Below are 23,914 nucleotides of genomic sequence, written 5' to 3'. Positions count from 1 at the left end.
TTAACATAACTGTTCAATAAAACCTAATGGTTAAAGTGAGTTTTGTAGAGTTAATAGAAAGAGGTAATTCATCTAAAAATGAAATATCTCATCATTAAAACACATTATTTTTCCTTCCGTGGGACCCTAATAAGTTTGCTCATTCATTTTCCATCATTTAGCTTTAATAAATTAATATGAATTTTAGGGCTGTTTTTTTTAGGGTTTTTAACATTCCGCTTAAAAATCTGCATATAGTTTTGTAAAAAAAAAAAAAAAAAAAGGTAAAAGTTTATTTAACAGTGAAAGTATTAAAAAAATTTATTGTATTCATAATTTAATTTTAAAAGAATCACACTTATTATTATTACTATTATGGTGAAATATCCCTTAAACAGCGAAAGCACTCGTGGGACTTTTATTATGAAAACAGCAGCGGCGCACTTCCTGTAGGCGGCGAGAAAGTCTAGTCATGATGGTTTGTGTTTTCATACAGTGTGTTATGACTGTAGTATAGGTATTGTATGGGTATTTGTCGTGCTGTAGTGCACTTATCTTTATGTAGGGTCTCGGCTGTGTGTTATAATCTGATTGTCTGTTTCGTCGTGCTGAAATGAGTGATGTTGTGGAGAAAACTCTCTCTGCTCTGCCGGGTTTATTTGATACTCAAACTGGAGCCTCAAAAATCACCAGTGGATTAAAACAACTAATCAGGAGCATCACAGAACTGACATCTAAACATGTGAGGAAGAGAAATACTCATAACAGACATAAGCATGAATATAGATACTGACATGTCATTTATTATAGGGTATTTGACATGTTAAGCAGTGACTGTAGTGTCTTGCAGTGTGACATGTTATATCTAAAAAGTTTAAACTCTTTTAAAATGATTTAATGATCAGATTAATTGATTTTACTCAATATTTGTATTTTTACTGATATATATATATATATATATATATATATATATATACTCACTCACACACACATTATATATAATATACACACACACACACATATATATATAATATACACACACATATATATATATATATAATATGTGTGTGTGTGTATATATATATTATGTTTGTAAAAAAAAAAACAATCAAGAGTAAAATATTTACAAAATAAATATTGTAAAACGTAATTTAATGTCACCAGGTTCAAAGAGATTGAATACCATATACAGATGCAATGCAGTGTTTCTTTATTGTAAAGTGTGTTATTTGATGTGCATGTGTAGGAGGAGGAGAAGCTCATGAAGCAGGAGCTGTCTGCCATGAAAGAGCAGGTTTCGTCTCCCAACACCAGCATGGTGAGCCGTACAGACATCAGCATCGTCATCGCTGTCCCTCAGAAGCTGGTTATTCGAGCTCAGTGTGTGTGTGTGTGTGTGTGTGTGTGTGTGGTGCTTACAGAAGCAGATGAGAGAGGTGATGGTGCGAGCCATGTACTGTGAGATGCTGGGCTACGACGCCTCCTTCACATACATTCATGCCATCAAACTGGCCCAGCAGGGCAGCGTCCTGGAGAAGAGAGTGGGTACGTTCCCATCGCCTTCAGTTCAATCACAGCACACTTTATACTGGGCCCAGAATTTGTGGAATATTTACCAATTATAAGAAAATATTATAATAATAGTATATTATTATTAATATGATTATTAATAATAATAATAATTATGTATAATACATTATTACACACACACACACATACATATATATATATATATAGTATATAAAATACAATATATACAGTAAACACAGTAATATTGTGAAATATTATTACAATTAAAAATAAAAACAACTGTTTTTTATTTGAATATATTTTAAAATTATCATTCATATTAGAATGATTTCTGAAGGGTCATGTGACACTGAAGACTGGAGTAATTGATGAAATTCAACTTTGCATCACAGGAATAAATTACATTTTTAAAACATTCAAATAGAAAACAGTTATTTTAATTTGCAATAATATATATATTTTATTTATTTATTTTTTACAGTTTTTTTTATTAAATAAATTCAGCCTTAGTGAGCAGAAGAGACTTCTTTTAAAAACATTTAAAAATCTTAATTATTCTAAAAACTTTTGACTGGCAGTGTATTAGAATATAAAAATATATATATATATATATATATACAAATCTACTGTAATTTATTTCTATATTTAAACAAATAAATGATACAAATCTACTACTACTGTTATTATAATTCCAGATCTCCATGTGGAGATTCTTTATGAAAAACAAACAAATCTGTGTTGGTCCCTGAATGTGTATGATTTGACCCCTTATCTAGATTTTGTTGTACTCTTTTGTGTTGTCAGGGTACCTCGCAGTGTCGCTCTTCCTCAGCGAGGGCCATGAGTTGCTGTTGCTGCTGGTAAACACAGTATTAAAGGTGAGCTTGTGTCTTATTACTTCTGATTGAACATATGACCTGAAGTGTATGCCTGAACGTGTCGTACATATGTGGCAGGATCTGCAGAGCACGAACCTCATTGAAGCGTGCATGGCGTTGACTGTTGTAGCTCAGGTTTTCCCTAAAGACATGATCCCTGCCGTCCTTCCTCTGGTGGAAGACAAGCTGTCACATCCCAAGTAAGTCAGCCAGAGTCCCTCCTCTGAAATACACACAAATCATAATGAGTTATTTCTCATTTGAACACTGGAAAATATCTAAAAGCCATCAATAAGACTTTTAGGTATAATATCAAATATGGCTGATAGTGTAATTTTAGTATTTTTATACACTATTAAAATAGTTATTAATATTTTCAAGTAGCTTTCATTTTTATATTTTTGGTTTTCATTTTAATGTTAGTAATTTATGTGCTTTTTTGTCATCAAAAAAATGTTTTTATATAGCTTTATTTTTATTTTTATTTCTGTTTTAGTTTAGCTTTTATTTTTAGATTTTTAGTTTTTATTTTAATTGTAGTAAATTTATGTGCTTCTTTTTTGTCATCGTTGTTATTTTTTTAAATATATTTCTGTGTCTTTAATTTATTTTTATTTCAGTTTTAGTTTAGCTTTTATTTTTAGATTTTTAGTTTTCATTTTAATTTTAGTAATTTTTTATGTGCTTCTTTTTTGTCATCTTTGTTATTTTCTGCAAAATAAATTTTTCATTTTTAGTAATTTTTGTCTTTTTTATTGTCTTTTTTGTTTTGTTTTAGTTTTAGTAATTTAGTACTTCAACTTAAACTTGCCAAGGCAACATTACTAATTTAATAATTTAATAATAACTCATATTCTTGTCTTTCTTTCCTATCCAAGGGAGATCATTCGGAGGAAAGCCGTCCTGGCGTTGTACAAGTTTTATCTTATCGCTCCGAATCAAGTCCAGCACATTCACGCCAAGTTTCGTAAGGCCCTGTGCGACAAAGATCCGGGCGTCATGACATCATCACTACACATTTACCTACAGCTGATCAGGGTTGGTCTTTCAATTTCAGTATTTATGAAGCCAAGCAAACATCTTTATCCATTATAATACAGTCAATTCAAAGTAACATCCAATTCATAGTTAAATATTATTTCTTCCGTATTAATCAGAGGTTTTCATAACCCAACCAGCTACAACCTCGTATTTATGGAGGTTTGTTTCCGTCACGGAATAAGAAAATAAAAAAGTGATTGCAACTTTATATCTCACAGTTCTGACTTTTATATCTTAAAAATTGCAATTCTCGCAATTGCGAAATATAAAGTCAGAATTGTGAGATATAAACCCGACTTCTGACTTTATATTTCGCAATTGCGAGTTTTCTGCGAGATCTTACAATCCTGACTTTTTCTCGCAATTGCGAATTTATATCTCGCAATTCTGACTATTTCTCGCAATTGAGTTTATATCTTGCAATTCTCATTTTATTTCTTGCAATTCTCTCTTTATTTCTGCCAAATTGTGACTTTATATCTCACAATTCTCAATTTATTTATCAATATTGCGAGGTTATGTCTTGCAATTCCGACTTTATTTCTCGCAGTTGTGAGTTATAAAATCTGAATTGTGAGATAAAAAGTAACAATCACTTTTTTCCTTTTTCTTTTTTATTCCATGATGGAAACAAGCTTCTGTACTTTTAATTGGCTTAAGCCTCCAAATAGTTTTCCGGGTTGCTACATCTGTATGTTAAACAATAAATATGTTCTAATTGGCTGTAATTTTTGTCCCATCATGCAGTATTCCGCTTACATCTGATGTTTTTCTCTTTATCAGGAGAGTCCAGAGGGCTATAAAGATCTGACAGGCAGTTTCGTCGCCATCATGAAGCAGGTGGTGGGTGGGAAACTCCCGATGGATTTTTACTACCACAACGTTCCTGCACCGTGGCTGCAGATCCAGCTGCTCAGGATCCTCTCGCTGCTCGGGAGAGAAGACCAAAGGTACTCACGTTATTCACTGAAAGTGTGTATTAAACAGGGAAAGCACACACTGCATCTGAAATTCGAATGTAAAATGTGTCTCTTCATTTTCCAGCACCAGTGAGCTGATGTATGAAGTTCTGGATGAGTCTCTGCGCAGAGCGGAAATGAACCACAACATCACTTATGGTAAAATCATCTCTTCTAATGGACCGAACAGTAATTCGTCAGCCAAATGAATGCAAGTAACACATAATGTGTGTTTCAGCAATCCTGTATGAGTGTGTGAAGGCCATCTACACCATACACCCCAAAGCCGAGCTGCTGGAAAAAGCAGCGAGATGCATCGGGAATTTTGTTCTGTCTCCAAAGATCAACCTCAAATATCTTGGTAAAATTCTTTCTTTTGATTTTCACTAGTTGGTTAACCTCTCCTCGCTTTAAAGGATTTGTTCACTTTCAAAAACAAAATTGCTGATAATTTACTCACCCCGATGTCATCCGAGATATCCATGTCTTTCTTTCTTCAGTCGAAAAGAAATTAAGGTTTTTGAGGGAAACTTTCCAGGATTTTTCTCCATATAATGGAGTTCAATGGCAACCAATGGTTTGAAGGTTCAAATGTCCGTCTCAATGCAGCTTCAAAGTCTCTGCATGATCCCAGTTGAGAAATAAGGGTCTTATCTAGAGTTCTCAACGGGCCTGAAAATAACAACCCGACCCGACCCGGCCCGTGGCTTTTAAAGCCCGGACCCGATGTAACCCCGACACATCAACATGAATTATCCGCGTCGGATTTTTTTTTTTCTCATACACGTATTATCATGACCAGCAGACGGAAATTCAAATCAACCTTTAATGTTCACGCCTTTTAACAATACAAACAACTGAAACAATAAACTTTAAATATATAAATAGGCTGTAGTAGCGACGGTGAATTCACCTGAGGCAAGTTTACTTTTCACCAACTCCATCTTCTTCTCCAGGCTAAAGGCGTGCACGCAGCGGCGTCAGGTCTGCCCCCGCCCCTCTCCGTGATGCGCTTGCACGCAGCAGCCAGACTTTCTTTACGGTGAACAGCAGCGATGATTAATAAATGTTTTTTTTTTTTCACTGACTGGAAAAGATTAAGCCCGAGGTCCGACCCGACCCGAGTCATTTGATTATATTTTCGACCCGAACCCGCGGGTCCCGTCGGGTTTGTCGGGCCGACCCGACCCGTTGAGAACTCTAGTCTTATCTACCGAAACGATCGGTCATTTTCTAAAAATAAAATATATATATATACTTTTTAACCACAAATGCTCGTCGTGTGCCATCTCTGAGATGTGGAAAGGTCACGCGTCACGTCATCTATCTAAGTTATTTGTCTGTGTACTCCGTTTTAAAAAGGTAGGGAAGGGCGAAAAAAAATTTGTGACCTTTCCAATGTGATGACGTAATACGTGGCGCATCTCAGAGATGGTACAAGACAAGCATTTGTGGTTAAAAAGTATATATATATATATATTTTTTAGAAAATGACCGATCGTTTCGCTAGATAAGACCCTTATTTCTCGACTGGGATCGTGTCGAGACTTTGAAGCTGCATTGAGACGGACATTTGAACCTTCAAACCATTGGTTGCCATTGAAGTCCATTATATGGAGAAAAATCCTGGAATGTTTTCCTCAAAAACCTTAATTTCTTTTCGACTGAAGAAAGAAAGACATGGATATCTCGGATGACATAAATTGTGAGTAAATTATCAGCAAAAATGTTTTTGAAAGTGAACTAATCCTTTAACTGCTCACATACTGGTGTGTTTTCAGGTTTGAAAGCCCTGACGTACGTCGTCCAGCATGATGCCAAACTGGCCCTGCAGCATCAGATGACCATTATTGAGTGTTTGGACCACTCTGATTTCACGATTAAGAGAGAGGTAACAAACAGACCAATCTCAGACCCCAAAACATCAAACGTTTTGTTCATCTCTTCCACTCTCTTCTCTCTCAGACTCTTGAATTGCTGTTCAGGATCACAAACGCTCAGAACGTGACCGTGATCGTTGAGAAGATGCTGGACTTCCTGCGCAGATGCAAGGACGAGCACACCATCATCCATCTGGTTGGAAAAGTTGCAGAGCTCGCTGAAAAATATCCTTTTAATGACAGTTATTGGTTTGTTTAATGGAATATTGCAGTATTTATTATAAATAATTTATCTGTGCCACATAATCTTTAATCAAACCTGAGTGACCTTTAATCAACCTGTCACTCACATGAGATTGACAAATAGCAAACCACAACCATCCAATCAATTCCAGATGGACCAAATCAAGCCTCGCCCCACATTTGTTCTTGTTTGAGAAGCCGTTTCACTCGATTATGCATCACAATAGGGAAGAAAACGCTATTTAACTAGAGTTTATAAAAAATATACTAGTTTCCATGAAATTAACACACATTTGTTGTATGTGAGCTTTTATATCTCGTCTTATGTTCCTATAAAAACCCTTACGTTTGCTCCAGATAACTCGTGGTTCATTCACACTATGAATGATGTTTTTTCCATCGGTGGAGATTCGCTGCAACAGGACGTCCCAAACAACTTCCTGCGACTGCTGGCGGAGGGTAAACGAGAAGAATAGGCAATCTGAAGAGCTGTGAGCTGTGAACCTTGTTTTACACCCCTGCTGGGGTTCGTGTGTTTTTCTGTGTTTTCGCCTCAGGCTCAGAGTGTAAAGAGGAAGATGATGAGTTACGGCTGTTTGCTGTCGACTCGTATCTGACGGTGCTGAAGGGGGACGCTTCTCATCTGCCACAACACTTCCTTCAGGTCATGAGCTGGGTGTGTACAAAATAAGATAGAAGGTTACCCTTTATTTTAAGGTGTCCGTGTTACAGTGTAATTATACATTGAAGTACTGAGTAATATTAATTTACTATAGGGTTAGGATTAGGTTTGTTTTAGGGTTAGTTGCATGCAATTATGCATAATTTATAGTTATTACTATAGTTACTGAGCCTGGTTAAAACCAGACCATTCTCAGTAGTAACTGAGTTATGGTCTGGCAAAGCTTCATTAATAACTCATTTCCAAAGGGGCGTCACCAACGGACGTCGCTCAAATGCCTCTGGGCGCAATTGGATAGACCTAAAACCAATCAGAGCGATCGTCATCGTGTAAAGCCATATGCTGTGTCCCAAGTTACACTACGCCATAAAAGTATGTACTCTTTTTGTGAAGAAAAGGTATTTACTTTTGAATGTGTAGCAAAAAAGTAGGCAAGATTTGGGACATACTACTTCGTCATCTTTATCGGACGGATCTGTCGCGTGCATCCTGTCACGTAAACCGCCCTGTCAATCATCTTGTCACAGTTAAAATCCTCTATTAAATCTAATTTAATTTCCTACCGTTTCGGAGAGAAATGTAGTTGCACGTTCATCTGCCAGTGGGTCTTTCATGGAGACTGTCCTCATGTGTTTGCAATTTGAATATAATAATGCATTTAAAAGTCGGTGGCTTCACCAACGGACGTCGCTCAAATGCCTCTGGGCGCAATTGGATAGACCTAAAACCAATCAGAGCGATCGTCATCGTGTAAAGCCATATGCTGTGTCCCAAGTTACACTACGCCATAAAAGTATGTACTCTTTTTGTGAAGAAAAGGTATTTACTTTTGAATGTGTAGCAAAAAAGTAGGCAAGATTTGGGACATACTACTTCGTCATCTTTATCGGACGGATCTGTCGCGTGCATCCTGTCACGTAAACCGCCCTGTCAATCATCTTGTCACAGTTAAAATCCTCTATTAAATCTAATTTAATTTCCTACCGTTTCGGAGAGAAATGTAGTTGCACGTTCATCTGCCAGTGGGTCTTTCATGGAGACTGTCCTCATGTGTTTGCAATTTGAATATAATAATGCATTTAAAAGTCGGTGCGCTTCACCAACGGACGTCGCTCAAATGCCTCTGGGCGCAATTGGATAGACCTAAAACCAATCAGAGCGATAGTCATCGTGTAAAGCCCGCCCCAACGTTTCTGATTGGTGCCGCGATTTCGACAGATTAGAAATGGGCTTGAATGAGCTCTTTGCCAGACTACTTGCAGAGCAAATCTAAATTTGCCGGAAGTTGTCTGGGTTTTCCCAGACTAATAGTTACTACATGTAACGTGTAACAAGGACACTGTAAAATACTAACCAGAAAGAATATTCCAAAAATAAATTGACTTATTAAATAAATAAATTCATGTATAAAATGTAAAAAAATCCTCATATTTGGAGGATGAAAAAAGATCAGAATTAAACCTCTGAAGGTGAATTTTCTGATGAAGTGAAAGAGTTACGACAGATGGATTATACAATAATATGCTGTTTTATTTACCCACAAAATCCTGTTTGTACTGTTATTTGGTGCTTAGTAAGTGTTATATGTGGACACTTTTCTCACTTATTTAATATTAAACAGTTAGGACACTTTCTATTAAGTCAAATCACAATTATTTTAGTGATGTCAAATCGATTAAACACAATTAATCGCATCTAACATAAAAGTTTGTGTTTATATAATATATGCGATTAATCGATTCGACCACTAATTTATTTATATTGCACCTTAGTAGGCAAATTTATTAATTTAGCTATTTAATTAATATTATTAAATAATTTGTTAAAGAATAATAAAGAAGTTACTAAAATGTAACAAAGGACTTTTTTACAATTTAGCATCAGTTCATATTAACTATATAATTTAATGTTGCAAACATAATATATGAGAGAATTATTTTTTTGCTATTATAGATATTATATATATATATATATATATATATATATATATATATAAAAGAATGTCTTCATAAATATATATTATATATATATAGGAACTTCAGGTGTCAGTTTCCTTTTGAAATGAATGATAAAAGATGAATCCGTGTTCTTCTGGAAACTCACAAGATGGCGTGTGTGTGTGTGTGTGCCTGCGCGTGTGTGTGTGTGTGTGTGTGTGTGTGTGTGTGTGTGTGTGTGTGTGTGTGTGTGTGTATTCAGGTTCTTGGAGAATACTCTCACCTCCAAGAGTGTGTGGACCAGTGCGAGGTCATCCGACTCCTGACGAAGCTGCTGGATGAGAGAAGCGTGAGCTCAGAGACGCGGGTCTGGATTCTGTCGGCCCTGACCAAGATCCCCGAGGGCCAGACAGACCTGATCCTGGAGCTGGCCGAGAGCCTTTCGTCCTCGCAGGACACGGTCCTCCGTCAGCAGGCGCAGGAGCTGCGTCACCTCAGCCGGGACTCACAGCTCCAGGAGTGTGTGCTTCCCCGTGGAGCGGCCTGGGACAGCATAGAGGTAACAGGCATGGTGACACGTTCCTCTTGTTAAGAGTGTTTTCACACTTAAATCCGCCAGATTTAGAGCACTCTAAGTTCAGTTCACGTTTATTTTATATAGCGCTTTTCACAACACACATCATTTCAAAGCAGCTTTGAAGTCCACATTACAATTTATAGTGATCTGTTATCAGAGGTGACTGTCTAAGTTATGTATTTCAGAAATGCACATATACAAAATCAGTTAGCTAAAAATGTATTAATTTAAACAATGTAGTAATTTAATGCAGATACAATGAGCTCATTGAAGTAATGAATACTTGCTTGTTAACAAATGACTAGTAAATGATTGACAAGTGAAGATTAAGACACTAAACCAAGACCATTTCAAACTGTGTCCTTATTGTAAATTGATTATACATATTACTGTTGTTGTGAGCATTATCGGTCAAAAGTTTGGGGTTGGTAAGTTTTTGAAGTCTTTTCTGCTCAGGCTGCATTTATTTGCTCAAAAATAAATGGGAATATTGTGAAATATTATTATGATTTAAAATACCTGTTTTCTGTTTGGATAAACTAATTTATTCCTGTGATCAAAGCTGAATTTTCAGCATCATTACTCCAGTCTTCAGTGTCACATGATCCTTCAGAAATCACTCTAATATGCTGATTTGCTGCTCGAGAGGCATTTCTGATTATTATCAATGTTAAAAACACTTCATATTTTTGTGGAAAGTGATACATTTTGTTGAGGATCCTTTAATGAAAAGAGTTCAAAAGAACAGCTTGAAAATAAATAAATAATTCATACTGACCCCAAACTTTTGAAGGGCAGTTTTTGTTCAGAAGGCACGTTTTGAGCGCTCACGTTTCTACACAGGTCGACTCTTCTCTGTCATTTCTGGATGGGTTCGTGTCGGAGGCTTTGGCCGCAGGAGCAGCACCTTATAAACCTCCTCATCAGAGACAAGAAGAGCTTTCTGAGGAGAGAGGTACAGCCATTATTAACCCTCATCTGGGTATTTATACTATAGTAAACTCTATAGTTTACCACATGTTTGTTTAACCTGCCCTTAAAGGGATAGTTCATCCTTATGTCTTCCCAGACTTGAATGACTGACCTTTTTTTTCAGCACTGAATCTGGAGCCGTACAGTTTTTCTCTGCCTGTAAGTTTATCATCATGTAGCATCACTGATAGACAGTCTCCAACGCTACTGTCCGTCAGTTCAGGACTTTCGGGAAACAGCACTGAACTCTCTCAGAAGGAAGGGTGGGTACCCGAGTGGCACGCTGTCTTTGGTTGATCACAACTCCTAAAAAGTATGGAGGCAGTATGCAGTTTTTTTTTTATAAAGAGATACTTTTATTCAGCAAGGATGCATTAAATTGATCAAAAGTGACAGTAAAGACATTTATAATGTTGCAAAAGACTTCTTTTGAACTTTCTACGCATCAAAGAATCCTGAAATATCACTGTTTCTACAAAACTATGAAGCAGGAATTGTTCTGATAAGTTTCCTGAGCAGAAATTCATCATATTAGAATGATTTCTGAAGGATCATGTGACACTGAAGACTGGAGTAATGATGCTAAAAAAATTCAGCTTTGCATCACAGGAATAAATTACAATTTTCAATATATTCAAATACAAAACGGTTCTTTTGAATTGTAATAATATCTCATAATATTACGGTTTGATTCAGGTCCAGCACTCTGATTCTTGAGGGTGTGAAGAGAGTTTGGGGGAAAGACGGGTATCTTCCACAAAAAGAAACCGCAGCAACAGCACCTCCAGTGGACGAACCCGGCATTGCAGTTCATCCCTCTGGCCAGCAGGAGGCAGCAGAGCGAATAGAGCCGCAACCGGAGCCATCAACGCAAAACCAGAACAAACAGCAGCTGGCTTCCTCTTTGTTTGTTGGATTGGGAACCCAAAGCTCCATATCTCTGGTGAGAAAATGATTTTATGACAGATTTTATCTTGTAAAACAAGTACGCAGGTCTAATTCAACTCAAACCACATTAGAAGTAGTCGGAAATGCTTTGCATTTGTAGTGTAAATGCTAATTGTTCCATTTCCTCTCAGCTGGGAAAATCCGAAGCCCCGCCCCCTCGCTTTCGGAAAAAGCCCCGCCCACATGAGTCATCATCATCATCAGGCACCAGCGAGAGATCCTCAGACTCCTCCTCCCGCTCCTCGCATAGCAAGACTGACAGCTTCTTGTATGGCAGTTTGCTGGAGGAGGAGCCTGTCACATCCACATCCACAACAACCAATGGCCTGAGTCAGAACAAACACGCGGAGGGAGAGCGGCGCGCAAACACGTCTCAGATACTGGGCAGCGATATGGTTATAGTGCGGCCCAACACGATACAGGACAGACATCCTCCGTCTGTGTCTTCTGATCTGACCGCGCTGTTACCCTCTGAAATCAAAGACCTACCTCACTCTGATGTCATCAGCCTGACCTCTGACCCCAGCCTGTCTCTGGCCTCCTGCCGTATGTTCAGAGATGAAGCTTTGCTGCTCGTCATCTTCATATGTAGCCGCACGGAAACTGTGATAAAAGATGTTGCAGTGCAGCTGACCTGTGAGGAGCTGGAGGTGTGTAATGTGTGTGTGTGTGTGTGTATAATGACAGCATATGAGGTATAATGCAAAATGTCAATCTTCTGTCCTAGACGGCTAGTTTGAGAGGGAATGTCGTAGACTGTCTGGAGGGCAAGAGTACGTCTGTGTGTCATTACGCTCTGCTGATGGACGAGCCTCACACAAACGTGTCCTTTACCGGGACCGTCTCTTATCAAACACAGCCAGGACACACAAACACACTCCCTTTCTCTGGGACACTGTCCACAACGGACTTTATCAGGTAACGTGTGTCTGAAAACACATTCCTTACTTGTTTATTATTAAACAATTAATACACATTGTTTTTTAGTTTTTTTTTTTATTAAATAATTCAGAAATTATTACTAACAAAAAAATAGAGTAAGTGATTTGATTAACTTTGTAGAATTTAATTAGCATAAATAAATATAATAAAAATTTTGGCCAATACTAATACTAGATAATTATTAAGCTAAGAGCTAAAAATGACCTTTGTAGAATTTAATTTAGCATATATACATTTACAACTATATATTAAAAGCTTATAAATATTATTATTAAAATTGTTTTAATGGCATTCACTCTAAATCCATGGTCTAAATGCTAAATGGCACTTATAAGTTTTTCAATAAAATAACTAATAATTAAAATAAAAAATATGTAATTATAATAAATAATACATTAATTAATAAAAAAATACGTAATAAGATATTAAAATAATTAATAAGGAATTATTATAATTTTTGTTAATACTTTGCATTCGTTTGATTTTTGTTTTATACATTTTACATATATAGACAAAAACACACAACAAAATTACTAAATCTTTATCTAATTTTTAATAACATCAGTTTCAGTCATTTTAGCACATCTAGTTAAACTAAATGAAAATAAGGTTTTATGGTTTTAGTTATCTATAATAATCTTAATATATACCCCATTGTACCTGTCTGAAAAACATTCATTCAAGTGTAGAAGAAATACTGAATATTTGTCAAATTATGAATATTATGAAACTTCTGTGGGTGAGGCTTAAAGACATGCAAATTGCGATGATGTTCTGTCAAAACTCTTTGAACATTGAAGCATGTTTTATTAGATTGTACTGGTTTTATAAAAATTTGACTCAGTTAACTCTGTTGAAGAAATTTGTAACCAAAGTTAAACCAAATATAGTTTGTGTTTTTTAGCAAACAATAAATTGTAAAAACCTGATATAGTTTTTCCATACATTTTTCTCGCCATGAAAAAAAAAAAAAAAAATTTAATCAAGTTTTTATTGCCGTTTTTAATCAAGTTTTTTTTCCTCCACTAAATACAAAATGAAAGTGAAATACAAATTACATCTAGTGTATTTAGTTTTGTTTGGAGCTTTGTGGCTGTTTGACTCATTTCTCTCTGGCACACACAGGCCTTTGGTCATAACCACAGAGGAATATGGGAAACTCTGGCTGTCTCTGTCACATGACGTCAAACAGAATCTGAAACTGCTCACAGATGCTGGTGGAGACCCGCTCAAAACCACCCTGAGCGCTCTCAAAGACGCCCTACAGCTACATGTAGTGGACATCATCGGTAAACACAACAATACCTCCCATTCTGCAGTTATTTTATCATCTTATGCACCATAATTGACTGTAATTTACACTCTCTGTAAACATGGTTTACAGGCTCCGAGGGAATCGTGGCGTGCCGTCTGCTCAGTGGCGCCCCCTGTCTCCTGCACTGCAGAGTGAACGGCTCGGCTCTGGCCGTGTGGCTGCGCTCTCCTCATCCTTCTCTCCCAGACTGCATCATGTACCACTGCCAGAGAGCTCTCGCAGAACTCTAACACGGACACACCCGGAGCTCCTGCACTAAAAGTGTTCAGGTGTCGTGCAATGACTGTTTGAAAGCAATACCTGTGTATTGCGTGTCTTATGCTCTGACTAATCATTTGAATGATATATATTTTTTTGTACACACTTACAAGTACATATAGTAAAAAGTATTTATTGATTTTAAACATTTGCAGCCTGTGGTTTGGTCTGTTCTGGTCGGTATACTCACTCTTCAGTGTTTATTTGTTCGAGGGGGGGGAAAAAGAAATATGGCTTTAAAATTGTTTTCAAAGTGTCATTTTATTGACTTGACAATTTATTAGAGCATATTCTAAAAAAGCAGTGCATGGCCATCAAATACTTTTGATATTATCTTTATAATAATGGAAATATTGCATGTGTCTATTAAATATTTATACTTTTTGTTCTATTAAATATTTTCTTAATATTTAATAGAATCTCCTCAGAGATGCTTAATATAATCAACCTCAAACTATGATTACTGTAGGTTATTTTTATAAAACAACATGAAATAAAAATTGTCCTCATTTACTTTCTCAACTCATTTTAAATAGTTAATTGAACATTATTCGAAAGGAAAATGTTTGTCATCATAATCTTTCATAAAAATGTACTTCCTTCATCTCTAGAGCATCTTCCTTTTTGATTGACGTTACCAAGCCCTCATTTTCAGCCCCTTCCTCCGTTCTTTTATCTAACGTCCACTTTTCACCATCCAATCAATTGCTTTTCTCATTCAATCTACTATTTAACTCAGAACTACATCACATTATGGAAGTAAAATAGGATGTGATTGCCATTTCATGTTGACCTTTTACATGGTTAGCTTGGACGCAGCACTAAAGATGTATACAGACTATACATTTACTATAATCACTTAACACACATGTGTTAAAGTTCTGTACAGTAGATTAGTACAACGTAAAGACCAGTACACATGATAAAACAGATAATTCAAATGGTTTTGTTGTCTTTGCCATTGCCTGTCAACAAGCTTTTTTAAACTAGCTAGAACACTTTAAAGGTGCACAAAGTCATTATGCCTATGTTGACATCCATATAATACCTGTGTGTGATGTTACCGCGGGCCTACTTGTTTGCGACATTAAGTTTGAGGTAAGTTCAACTGAAGTTTGTGTTTATTAAGTCAAAAATAATAGTAACGTGATCTTAATGTGATGACCCAGTGTAAAGCTTTTAGGTAAAAGGAAATTACTCAGTGCACCTATAAACGTTTATTCATGTGTTTTTTCTTCGGTATATCAAAATAGTATATAAATGGAAAAAATAACACTGGTTTTCAGGTTTGGCTGTCCGTTGTTTCTCCGCTGATGGTCTGAGCTCGTGGGATGAAGCGCATGGCCAGGCAGTCGGGATCCTCTTCTACGGGCTGCATGGAGAGGTTGTTGGTCTGTTTGATGGTGCTGATGGTGCAGCCGTGACGAGGACAAACCGTGAACCTCGACAACAGAGTCACCAGGATGGCCTTCGTCATAACCATGGCTATGTGCTTCCCAACGCAGGCTCGCGGGCCGCAGCCGAACGGCTGGAAGTAACGACTGGGAACCTGAGAGAGAAGTAGAGAGTAATGGTATTATATGGTAATACCCATTTTCATATATAAAGGTTTTATTTACTTTAAGGAAAACTATAAGGTATCACCATAGTACTTTTTTTTTTATATATATATATATATATATGATGACTGTATTCATATTTAGGGCCATTTACATGTAAACTAAAACAATAAAGAAACATTTTCATTACTTGAAATAAAATATTCGTTAACTGAAGTCAAATAAAATATAAAGCAACTTAAACTTGTTTTATTTGAGCTAGTTCCCCCCCCCCCCCCCCCCCCCCCAAAAAAATAGATAGATATAAATAGATAGATAGAGTCCAAAAACATTGTAATACTATGGTACTTTTTTGAAGGATATTTGAGATTTCACTTATATTTTCACTTTCCCTCCAGAATATGCTTATTTTTTTAGTTTCACAGATCAGTATTGTTCACTCTGTTTTTGGAGAAATGTACAACATATTTGGATATTTGTGAAAGAATATGAATAATTGGTATAAAATCTACAAATGCACCAATTTATGCAGAAAAAAACCCTTTATATCCAGGTTTGTATGATCTTATTTGATCTTAAACATCTGATTCTCCCAGTACTTACGCTGTTCTCGAAGTTCTCCAAGTTGAATTCATTGGGTTTTTCGAAGAACTCGGACTTGTGCATGCGTCCGATGTTCAGGATGAGGTTTGTCCCCTTTGCCACCCGGTAGCCATCGATGTGGTCATCCTCCAGAGCCCGTCTCATGATGAAGTCCACCACCGGATGGTACCTCAGAGACTCCTTGATGAAGCGCTCTAGTACGTTCAGGTTCTGCAGGTCGGCCGACTGTACGTCCCGCTCACCTGAGAGGACAAGACGTGATGTACATCTTTTATCATGCACAAAGTATCACTTCTTATGGAAAATCCAGTTAAAACCAGTTTCTGATGGTTTCTAGCTGGTCTAGATTGGACTACTAGCTGTTGGGGCCAAGACTGACCTGGTAGACCATCTTGGGCCTAGCTACCATGTTCCAATCGCCATGTTGACCACCTTAAACCTGCATTAGGTTGAATTGTCTCGTGAAAGGTTTACTGTACCTATCTGAGACCGGATCTCCTGTACTATCTGCTCTTCCACGTCAGAGTTCTGCTTCAGTAGCAGAAGCATGAAGAACAGACTGATGGAGAGCGTGTCTGGAGCGGCGATCACCATCTCCAGCACACACTGCCTCACGTCATCCGCACACAGCTCGCCGTGGTTCTACAGACACAGTTAACACGTTCTGTTGCGTTAATGTAGGAGATGGTACATAAATGAAGAGTACGTGTTTGCGAACACACCTGAGCAAATATAAGCTCCGTTGCGAAGTCCGTCTCATCCAGCTTCTCCGTGTTATTGATGGCCTGTCGCTTCTGCTCCACAAGCTTTTCCATTTCATCCTGCAGCTCTTTTCTGCAAGAAAATACTTCTTAAAGGGGATGCATGAAGAAAAACAAGATATTTTTAAAAACTAAAGTACTGCGTGAAGATTTCATGATGCTTTTATACCCCTTTTCCACCAAGGCAGTGCTGGTGCCGGTTCGGAGCCGGTGCCTACTCGCGAACCAGTTCTTTGTGTTTCGACAGTCAAAGAACCGGTTCTCGGACAGGAAAATTGGTTCCAAAGCGGCACCAACTCTTTGCTGGACTAGAACCGTTCTTTTACCACGTCATGCTTACGTCGGGGGCTGGGGGCGGGGTTATTGTCGAACTTCTTCTCGAACGTAACCTCCGTCTATAGTAATCCAGACGAGCAGCACAAATGTGCTCTAAACGTCTTCTTCTGACCCCAATATAGGATGGCAAAGCCAGGAGAAACATTTGCAGAAAGTCGATGTAGTCCAACATTGTAACTGTTATGCTTGAAGTTGGGAAAGCTAAGACGTATGGCAACGTGCACAGTGACGTAACGACGTCTTTCGCTGGGCTCTCTAGTCAGTGGAAAAACAAACAGGTTCTGAGAAGGATCGTAAGTTGAACCAACTTTGAACCAGCACCAAAGTTCTTTTTTGGTGGAAAAGGGGTATTAGTGATTTCTGAATCTCTGCCACCAAATTAGACCACCCAATCCTTTCAACCACGTGCCCTTTTCCAAAATGGCCTCCAAATCATGTTCAAATGTGCAAAATTCTTGATAAAATGACTTTTTTTGCTGTTACATGCAAAAAATTGCTCACAGGACCTTTAACTGTAAACATTCACTTGTCGAAAATGACCATTCGATCTATGACCATCTACATCAGGGGTTCTCAAATCTGGTCCTCGAGGTCCACTTTCCTGCTGAGTTTAGCACTAACCTTGATCAAACTCTTCTACCTGTAACTTTCTAGTAATCCTGAAGACCTTGATTAGCTTGTTAAGGTATGTTTGATTAGAGTTGGAGCAAAACTCTGCAGGAAAGTGGATCTCGAGGGCCAGAGTTGAGAACCCCTGATCTACAAAACCCATCAGCAAACCCACAAGCTGTAAGTAATTGTTTTTGCTCATTTCACATAGAAAAATCTCCACCAACCAAAGTAGAGATCATTTGCATAATCCTTAAAGGCGCAGTAACAAAAATTGCAAAAGGTCACTTCTACAGGTCAGAGAGAGAGTGTAAAATGGTTGTTTTTGGTTTAAAAAAAAACCTTCACAGCATATACAAAGGATAAACTCAGTTAAGTCTGAGGTGGACTCACGCTGCCAGGTGGTGTTTTTTGTACACAAAGTCCAGTTTGAAGAAAATATCTGGCTGTATAAGAACTGTCTGCCAGGTACTAAAATACCGATGGATCTTTATCAGCAAGTCTTTCTCTGCATTGAACACATATAAAGAGAGAAGTTAGTGATCTTACATTCTTTAAATAATGGTTCCAAAAGGGTTATTTCTTTTCTCAGTGATGCCATAAAAGAAACATTTTTGTTTCCTCAAAGAACCTTTCAATGGGCATTCTTAAAAAAAAACATCTTTCCTTAGTGTGAAGAACATTTGAATACTCTAAAGAACCTTTTTCCACTAGAAATAACCATTTGAAGAATGGAAAGATTTGATGGACGTTAAAGGCTGTTAATGGAGCCATAGATGCCAATAAAGAATATTTATTTTTAAGAGTGTACTGTGAAATATTCAAATATATAACTTTCTAAGGTCTTTCTTAAGTATCAAGGTTATAATTTCACAGCATAATCAAGGGTTTCACAGCCTTCTCCTCTGGTAATAGATATAATCAGACCAATCAGATCGAAAGAATAATAATAATAATCAAATGCTTGTGTTGCAGGCTGACCGTTCAGTGGGATTTTTAGGAAGAGTCTATTGGAAACGTCCACCACGATACAGCGCAGAAGATTGAGCACGTCCACGTGTCCTGAGCAGTCCATGAACTCCTGCAGGACGTCAAGCTGTTTGTTGGTGGCGCTGACGCACACATCTACTGACTTCTGGAGACCTGGACCTGTAAGAGCTGCACAAACACATAAACAATAGGTTCTGCATGATTCTCTGTAGGAACTAATAATCTGAGACCAGTGAATAACACCCACCTTTGGTGAAATATGTTCTCACTTTCTTCCACAGTGTGATGTTGCTGTTGAAGATGATGCCTTGTTCAAACATGCCAATGCACTGCAGACCTTTTGTACTGGCAAACCTCCCGATGTAATTATTGCTCTTCAGAACATGATACACGGCGGAGGACCTGAAACAGTTTTAGTTTTTTTTACTCTAAAATTTGACCCCATCTAAAATTGTGCCCTCATGCATTGCACTCCTCATTTGAGTCAACACTTAGTGACATAATTAGGCATTATGGACTGGAGTAGCAGACTGTACCAGAAAAAAAAATTCTGCCCCATAGGGTGCGCTCTTGAGCAATTTTTTTAATTATGACATGAACAACAAATTTCATGACCAGTTTAGATCTGGACAGGACTTCTGTTCATGAAAGCAATCAATATCTAACACAAAATATAGGCTATATATTATATGAATATAAAGAGAGTCTAAATCTGCAATAATTTGTTAGACAGATGAGATTTTGAGAACTTGCTTGCTGAGTATAAAGGTCTCTTCTCCGTTGATCCAAACCCGAGCAATGCTGCCATATTTTTCGTTGTAGTAGTTGCATGCAGTGCCAATCCCCATCCACAGGAACCTACTGTAGCTCAGAACCGGGCCGAGACCCAACCACCAGCCAGGACCTGACAAACACCAAGCACATCACACCTAGTCGAAACCAGTTGGTAGGTTGCTCCCAGTGAATCTTATTGGTTTTAACTCACCTGGGACTGCTGATTGGTTCTTCCAGCTCTTGGCTCTAAATATTCTGTGCAGCAGAATCAGCAGTAACGTTCCCGTCAGCACCAGTAACGTTCCCCGCACCGCAGCGGCGATGTTTACCGTACTCTCGATGACCTGCTCCATCATCAAGTCATCTACAGATCCACCTAAATATATATTGAAGTATCTTAAAATATTGGAAACTGCACTGTATACACTGCAATAGTTTGCTGTTAGCATGTTGCTAAGCTAATGATGTAATAGTCTTAAGTATAAAAATAAATGCCATGATTTTTGTGTAAAATATGCTTTTTTTTAACTATATTAATTTATACTATGCATTGAATGATATCAACATTTCTCTAAGTTTTATCCGCCATCTTGGATATATTTTGTCCACAGAGCTTGTTGTGGTGCATTCTGGAGAACTTCTCTCTATAAAGGATACATGCTACTGTAGAACTTTGCCAAAACAAGGTATTCTGGGTATTTTAGTTGTTAATCACTAACATGACGATGACGTCATGTAAATCATGTGGGTCAGTGAAGCGTCTAGGCAGACGTCACCCGTCATTCAAGTGTTGCAATGGAGTGATTAGTGTTGTTGTTGTTTTTTACACTCATTAAAACACAGTATATTTAGTGGTCTTTTAATGGTCTTAACCATTTTAATTACAAATCACTGGTCAGGAAATTAGCAAGAATTGCACAAATACTGTAGATAAAGTAACTTAGCACTGAATAGACTTCCCCTTTGTTTTCTTTAAATGTTAAAGGCATGTGGGTAAAAATTTTAACAACAGCATTTTTACAGGAAGAAGAGTCAGTGTTGTTCCACTCAATGTTCTCCAGTTAACCACCAGATCTTCCTGTCAATCCTCATGACAGAGGGCATCTTCGAAACCACTCTCCAGTGGTTCAAGTCTTACCTCTCAGGTCCTTTAGGGTGTCGTGGAGGGGTGAGGTGTCCAAGTCGCGATATCTAGCTACTTGGGTGCCTCAGGGCTCAGTGCTTGGACCACTTCTCTTCTCCATCTGCATGTCATCACTAGGATCTGTCATTCTCAAACATGGTTTTTCCTATCACTGTTATGCTGACGACTGACAACTCTACCTTTCATTCCAGCCAGAGGATCCGACGGTAACTGCTTGCATCTAGGCCTGACTGACAGACATTTCTTGCTGGATGAAGGACCACCACCTTCAACTCAACTTTGCAAAGACAGAGCTGGTTGTGGTCTCAGCCAATCCAACACTTCATCACAACTTCTCCATTCAGCTAGGTTCATCATCCATTACTTTTACCATAACCTCTATGATCAGTTAAATTTCACAGACCACATTGCTAGAGTTGCCCGGTTCTATTGCTTGAGTCTTGCATTGTCAATATCTTGACCAAAAATTTATGCTCCTCTTGATGGAAATAACATCGCAACATTTCAATCAAGATCTTGTATTGACAATGCAAGAGTCCAGCACTCTGTAAAGTCTCCTCCAGCACATCCCAAAGACTTTCAGTGAATTTAAGATCTGGACTCAGAGGAGACGATTCATGTGTGAAAATGATTCTTCATGATCCTCACAATCATTCTTTCACAATCTGAGCCTGAGGAATCTTGACATTGTCATCCTGGAATATGATAATGTGTCTTCCTACATGGTTGTTTAAGAGATGAATAGCTACACACTCCATCAATCAGGGTTAGAAGAACTGTTGGCAAACATATAATATTCTAGAAACATAATAATCACTGCAATAATGATCCAATCTTAAGTATTTGCCTATTTAAATATATCCACAGTGTATATCCACAGAAGAAACAACAAAGTGCACTATTAAATTTCATAAGCTGAAAAACTTAATAAAACATTATTCATATCCTTGTATTGGTTTCAAAAGTCATTATGCAAGAGCTTTGTGTCCTGTACTTCAATAAACCATATGAAAACTTGATTTGATTTCAGAGAAACCATCAGTCCAGCAGAGAAATTCCAGCTCGGCCTATTGAATTAGCATCAACCGAATAAATTGAGTTCCATTGGAGTAATATAACAAACACACTCACCTCTTTAGATCTGCATCCGTTTCATTTCTAAATGTGCCGTTCGGTAGCTCAGTCTTGCCGTTTGCATGCTCCCATCCGAAGTTCAGTTGCTTTACCCCAATATATATTCTTTCCCCAAGTTTTAAAGCTGTTTAAAATCCCCAGTTGCCAGGATACACCCTTGATTTTGCTTGTAAAGTGCCATTGAAAGCCCAAAGCAGTCCACCGGACATGTCCAGACCCGAACAATGAAACGATTATGGAGCCTTTCTTAATCTCCAGAAGAAAACCGCATCAAATGGGCAATGTTAGATCTTTCATGCCAAACACACATCTTTCCCCCCACTTGTTATTTTTTTCAGGGGGTTATTGACCTTTTGTCTTGGTTCCAAATCCGCTGTCATTCATTCCCTGAAGGGCCTTTAATAAAAGCAGGTCAGATTGACCCAGAACTGCAGGAGTGAATGAGCTTTTATCTACCAAAGATGTGACATAATGTCGCCTAAGAAATGTTGAGCGCTCATTCAGCTTCTTAAAGTTCGCAAGAATACATTTTATAACGTGAACTTTACAAATTTGCTTCCATTTAAACTGGAATCTAATCAAGATGTGTGGGGGTTTTTTTGCAAGTGCAGTGCAAGATTGAGTTCACAATAAGACATGCTGTCTACTTTAAGTGACATGTTCATTGAAATCTCTTACGTAATGTTCTGAATAATTAAATGGTTCTCTGTTATACCAATTTTGATTGGTCACCATTATATTTTTGTTTATTTCACTGGTGTTTGTGGAAACGTACATTCTCATCAGTCTGTTCTTGTAAGTTGTGGCTTCTCTCTTTTCATAGAAACACAAGAAAAACCTACAGTGACAAAAATGGAGGGATTTTGGTATTCGTTTATGATAAAACTTCCTGTCACTCAGGAGTCCTTGCAATATTGAACCGGTAAGAGAATATATAAATTAAAATTGTAAAATGTGTAAAGGACTATTTTTCATAAGCGAAAAAAATAAAAAATGATATCATTTCAAATCAATATTCATTATTTATTTATTTGATACACTGCATCATAAAGAAGCAGATTTTATTAAGGATTGCAAATTATCGGATCCACCGATAAGTGGATGTTAGTGTTGCCATAGAAATGCATAATTCAGCTCAGAAAAGAACGTTACGTGTTGATCATCTCGTCAATTTTGACATACCGTCAACGCAACATAACCCTTTAATTAGTATTAATTAAACCCTAGTGCATTCTTACTGTCAAGGCAAATTAATTACTTAAGCACTTCACTTCTAGAAGGATTTTCTTTGTCATAATTTTTTTAATCAGATGAGGTTTTGTTCTTTGTTTTGAGACAGTTGTCCCTGAAGATGGATCTGGGGCCGGTTTCACAAAGATAGACTTTGACTATGGCTTAGATATAGTAGATAGTCAGACTTCAGATAGACATCAAAATCAGACCGTTGCACAAAGCACTTAAGTAGGACTACACTGCAATGCATTCTGGGTAAAATAAGACACTTTTCAAAACAAAAAACATGGCGGATCGAGTGAGCACATTCAGCCGCTCAGTGCAGTTTACCCCAGCGGAGAACATGTGTTTGTTGGAGGAGTATAAAAGTTACAAGGACATTTTACTTGGGAAATTTAGCGGAGAATGTAGTAACAAGAAGAAATGTTTAAATTATGAGCCATTTTCCCTTTTCTTTTGGCTGTTTGTAATGTAACTGATTGTTACTGCTGGTTGCCAAGGTAACAGAGTCTTAGACCTAAGCCTGGGGGTAAGAGGGGTCTAATTTTTTTGGTCTAAATTAAGTAAGTCTTTATTTTTTGTGAAACAGTCTAACTTGCATTAGACTAGTCTATGAGCAAATTTTAGACT

The 23,914-nt window shown here is 37.6% G+C and overlaps 2 protein-coding genes across 2 annotated transcripts; one reads left to right on the top strand and one right to left on the bottom strand.

The window, feature by feature from the left end:
• Window positions 1–432: 432 nt before the first annotated feature.
• ap4e1 (adaptor related protein complex 4 subunit epsilon 1) lies at window positions 433–14,249 on the top strand. Its single transcript, XM_084396428.1, has 21 exons — window positions 433–721; window positions 1,226–1,297; window positions 1,401–1,524; window positions 2,314–2,387; window positions 2,466–2,587; window positions 3,266–3,425; window positions 4,212–4,378; window positions 4,473–4,546; window positions 4,626–4,748; window positions 6,169–6,278; window positions 6,353–6,492; window positions 6,857–6,969; window positions 7,068–7,186; window positions 9,392–9,688; window positions 10,550–10,661; window positions 10,803–10,941; window positions 11,375–11,621; window positions 11,758–12,276; window positions 12,354–12,544; window positions 13,694–13,857; window positions 13,953–14,249. Exons 1-21 carry the CDS (start codon window positions 593–595, stop codon window positions 14,111–14,113), a joined length of 3,357 nt encoding a protein of 1,118 aa, XP_084252554.1. The 5' UTR covers window positions 433–592; the 3' UTR covers window positions 14,114–14,249.
• Window positions 14,250–14,424: 175 nt separating this feature from the next.
• cyp19a1b (cytochrome P450, family 19, subfamily A, polypeptide 1b) lies at window positions 14,425–22,190 on the bottom strand. The gene is made up of 10 exons (XM_084396429.1): window positions 22,049–22,190; window positions 19,985–20,149; window positions 19,753–19,903; window positions 19,247–19,401; window positions 18,991–19,167; window positions 18,403–18,517; window positions 17,026–17,137; window positions 16,783–16,945; window positions 16,304–16,545; window positions 14,425–15,690 (listed from the first exon to the last, which is right to left on the bottom strand). Exons 2-10 carry the CDS (start codon window positions 20,127–20,129, stop codon window positions 15,424–15,426), a joined length of 1,527 nt encoding a protein of 508 aa, XP_084252555.1. The 5' UTR covers window positions 20,130–20,149; window positions 22,049–22,190; the 3' UTR covers window positions 14,425–15,423.
• Between the last annotated feature and the right edge of the window lie 1,724 nt (window positions 22,191–23,914).

The sequence above is a fragment of the Rutilus rutilus genome, assembly GCF_951802725.1.
Source record: "Rutilus rutilus genome assembly, chromosome: 23".
NCBI lineage: Eukaryota > Metazoa > Chordata > Actinopteri > Cypriniformes > Leuciscidae > Rutilus > Rutilus rutilus.
Note: the sequence above shows the minus strand (reverse complement) of the source record. Positions and strands in the feature narration are given on the sequence as shown.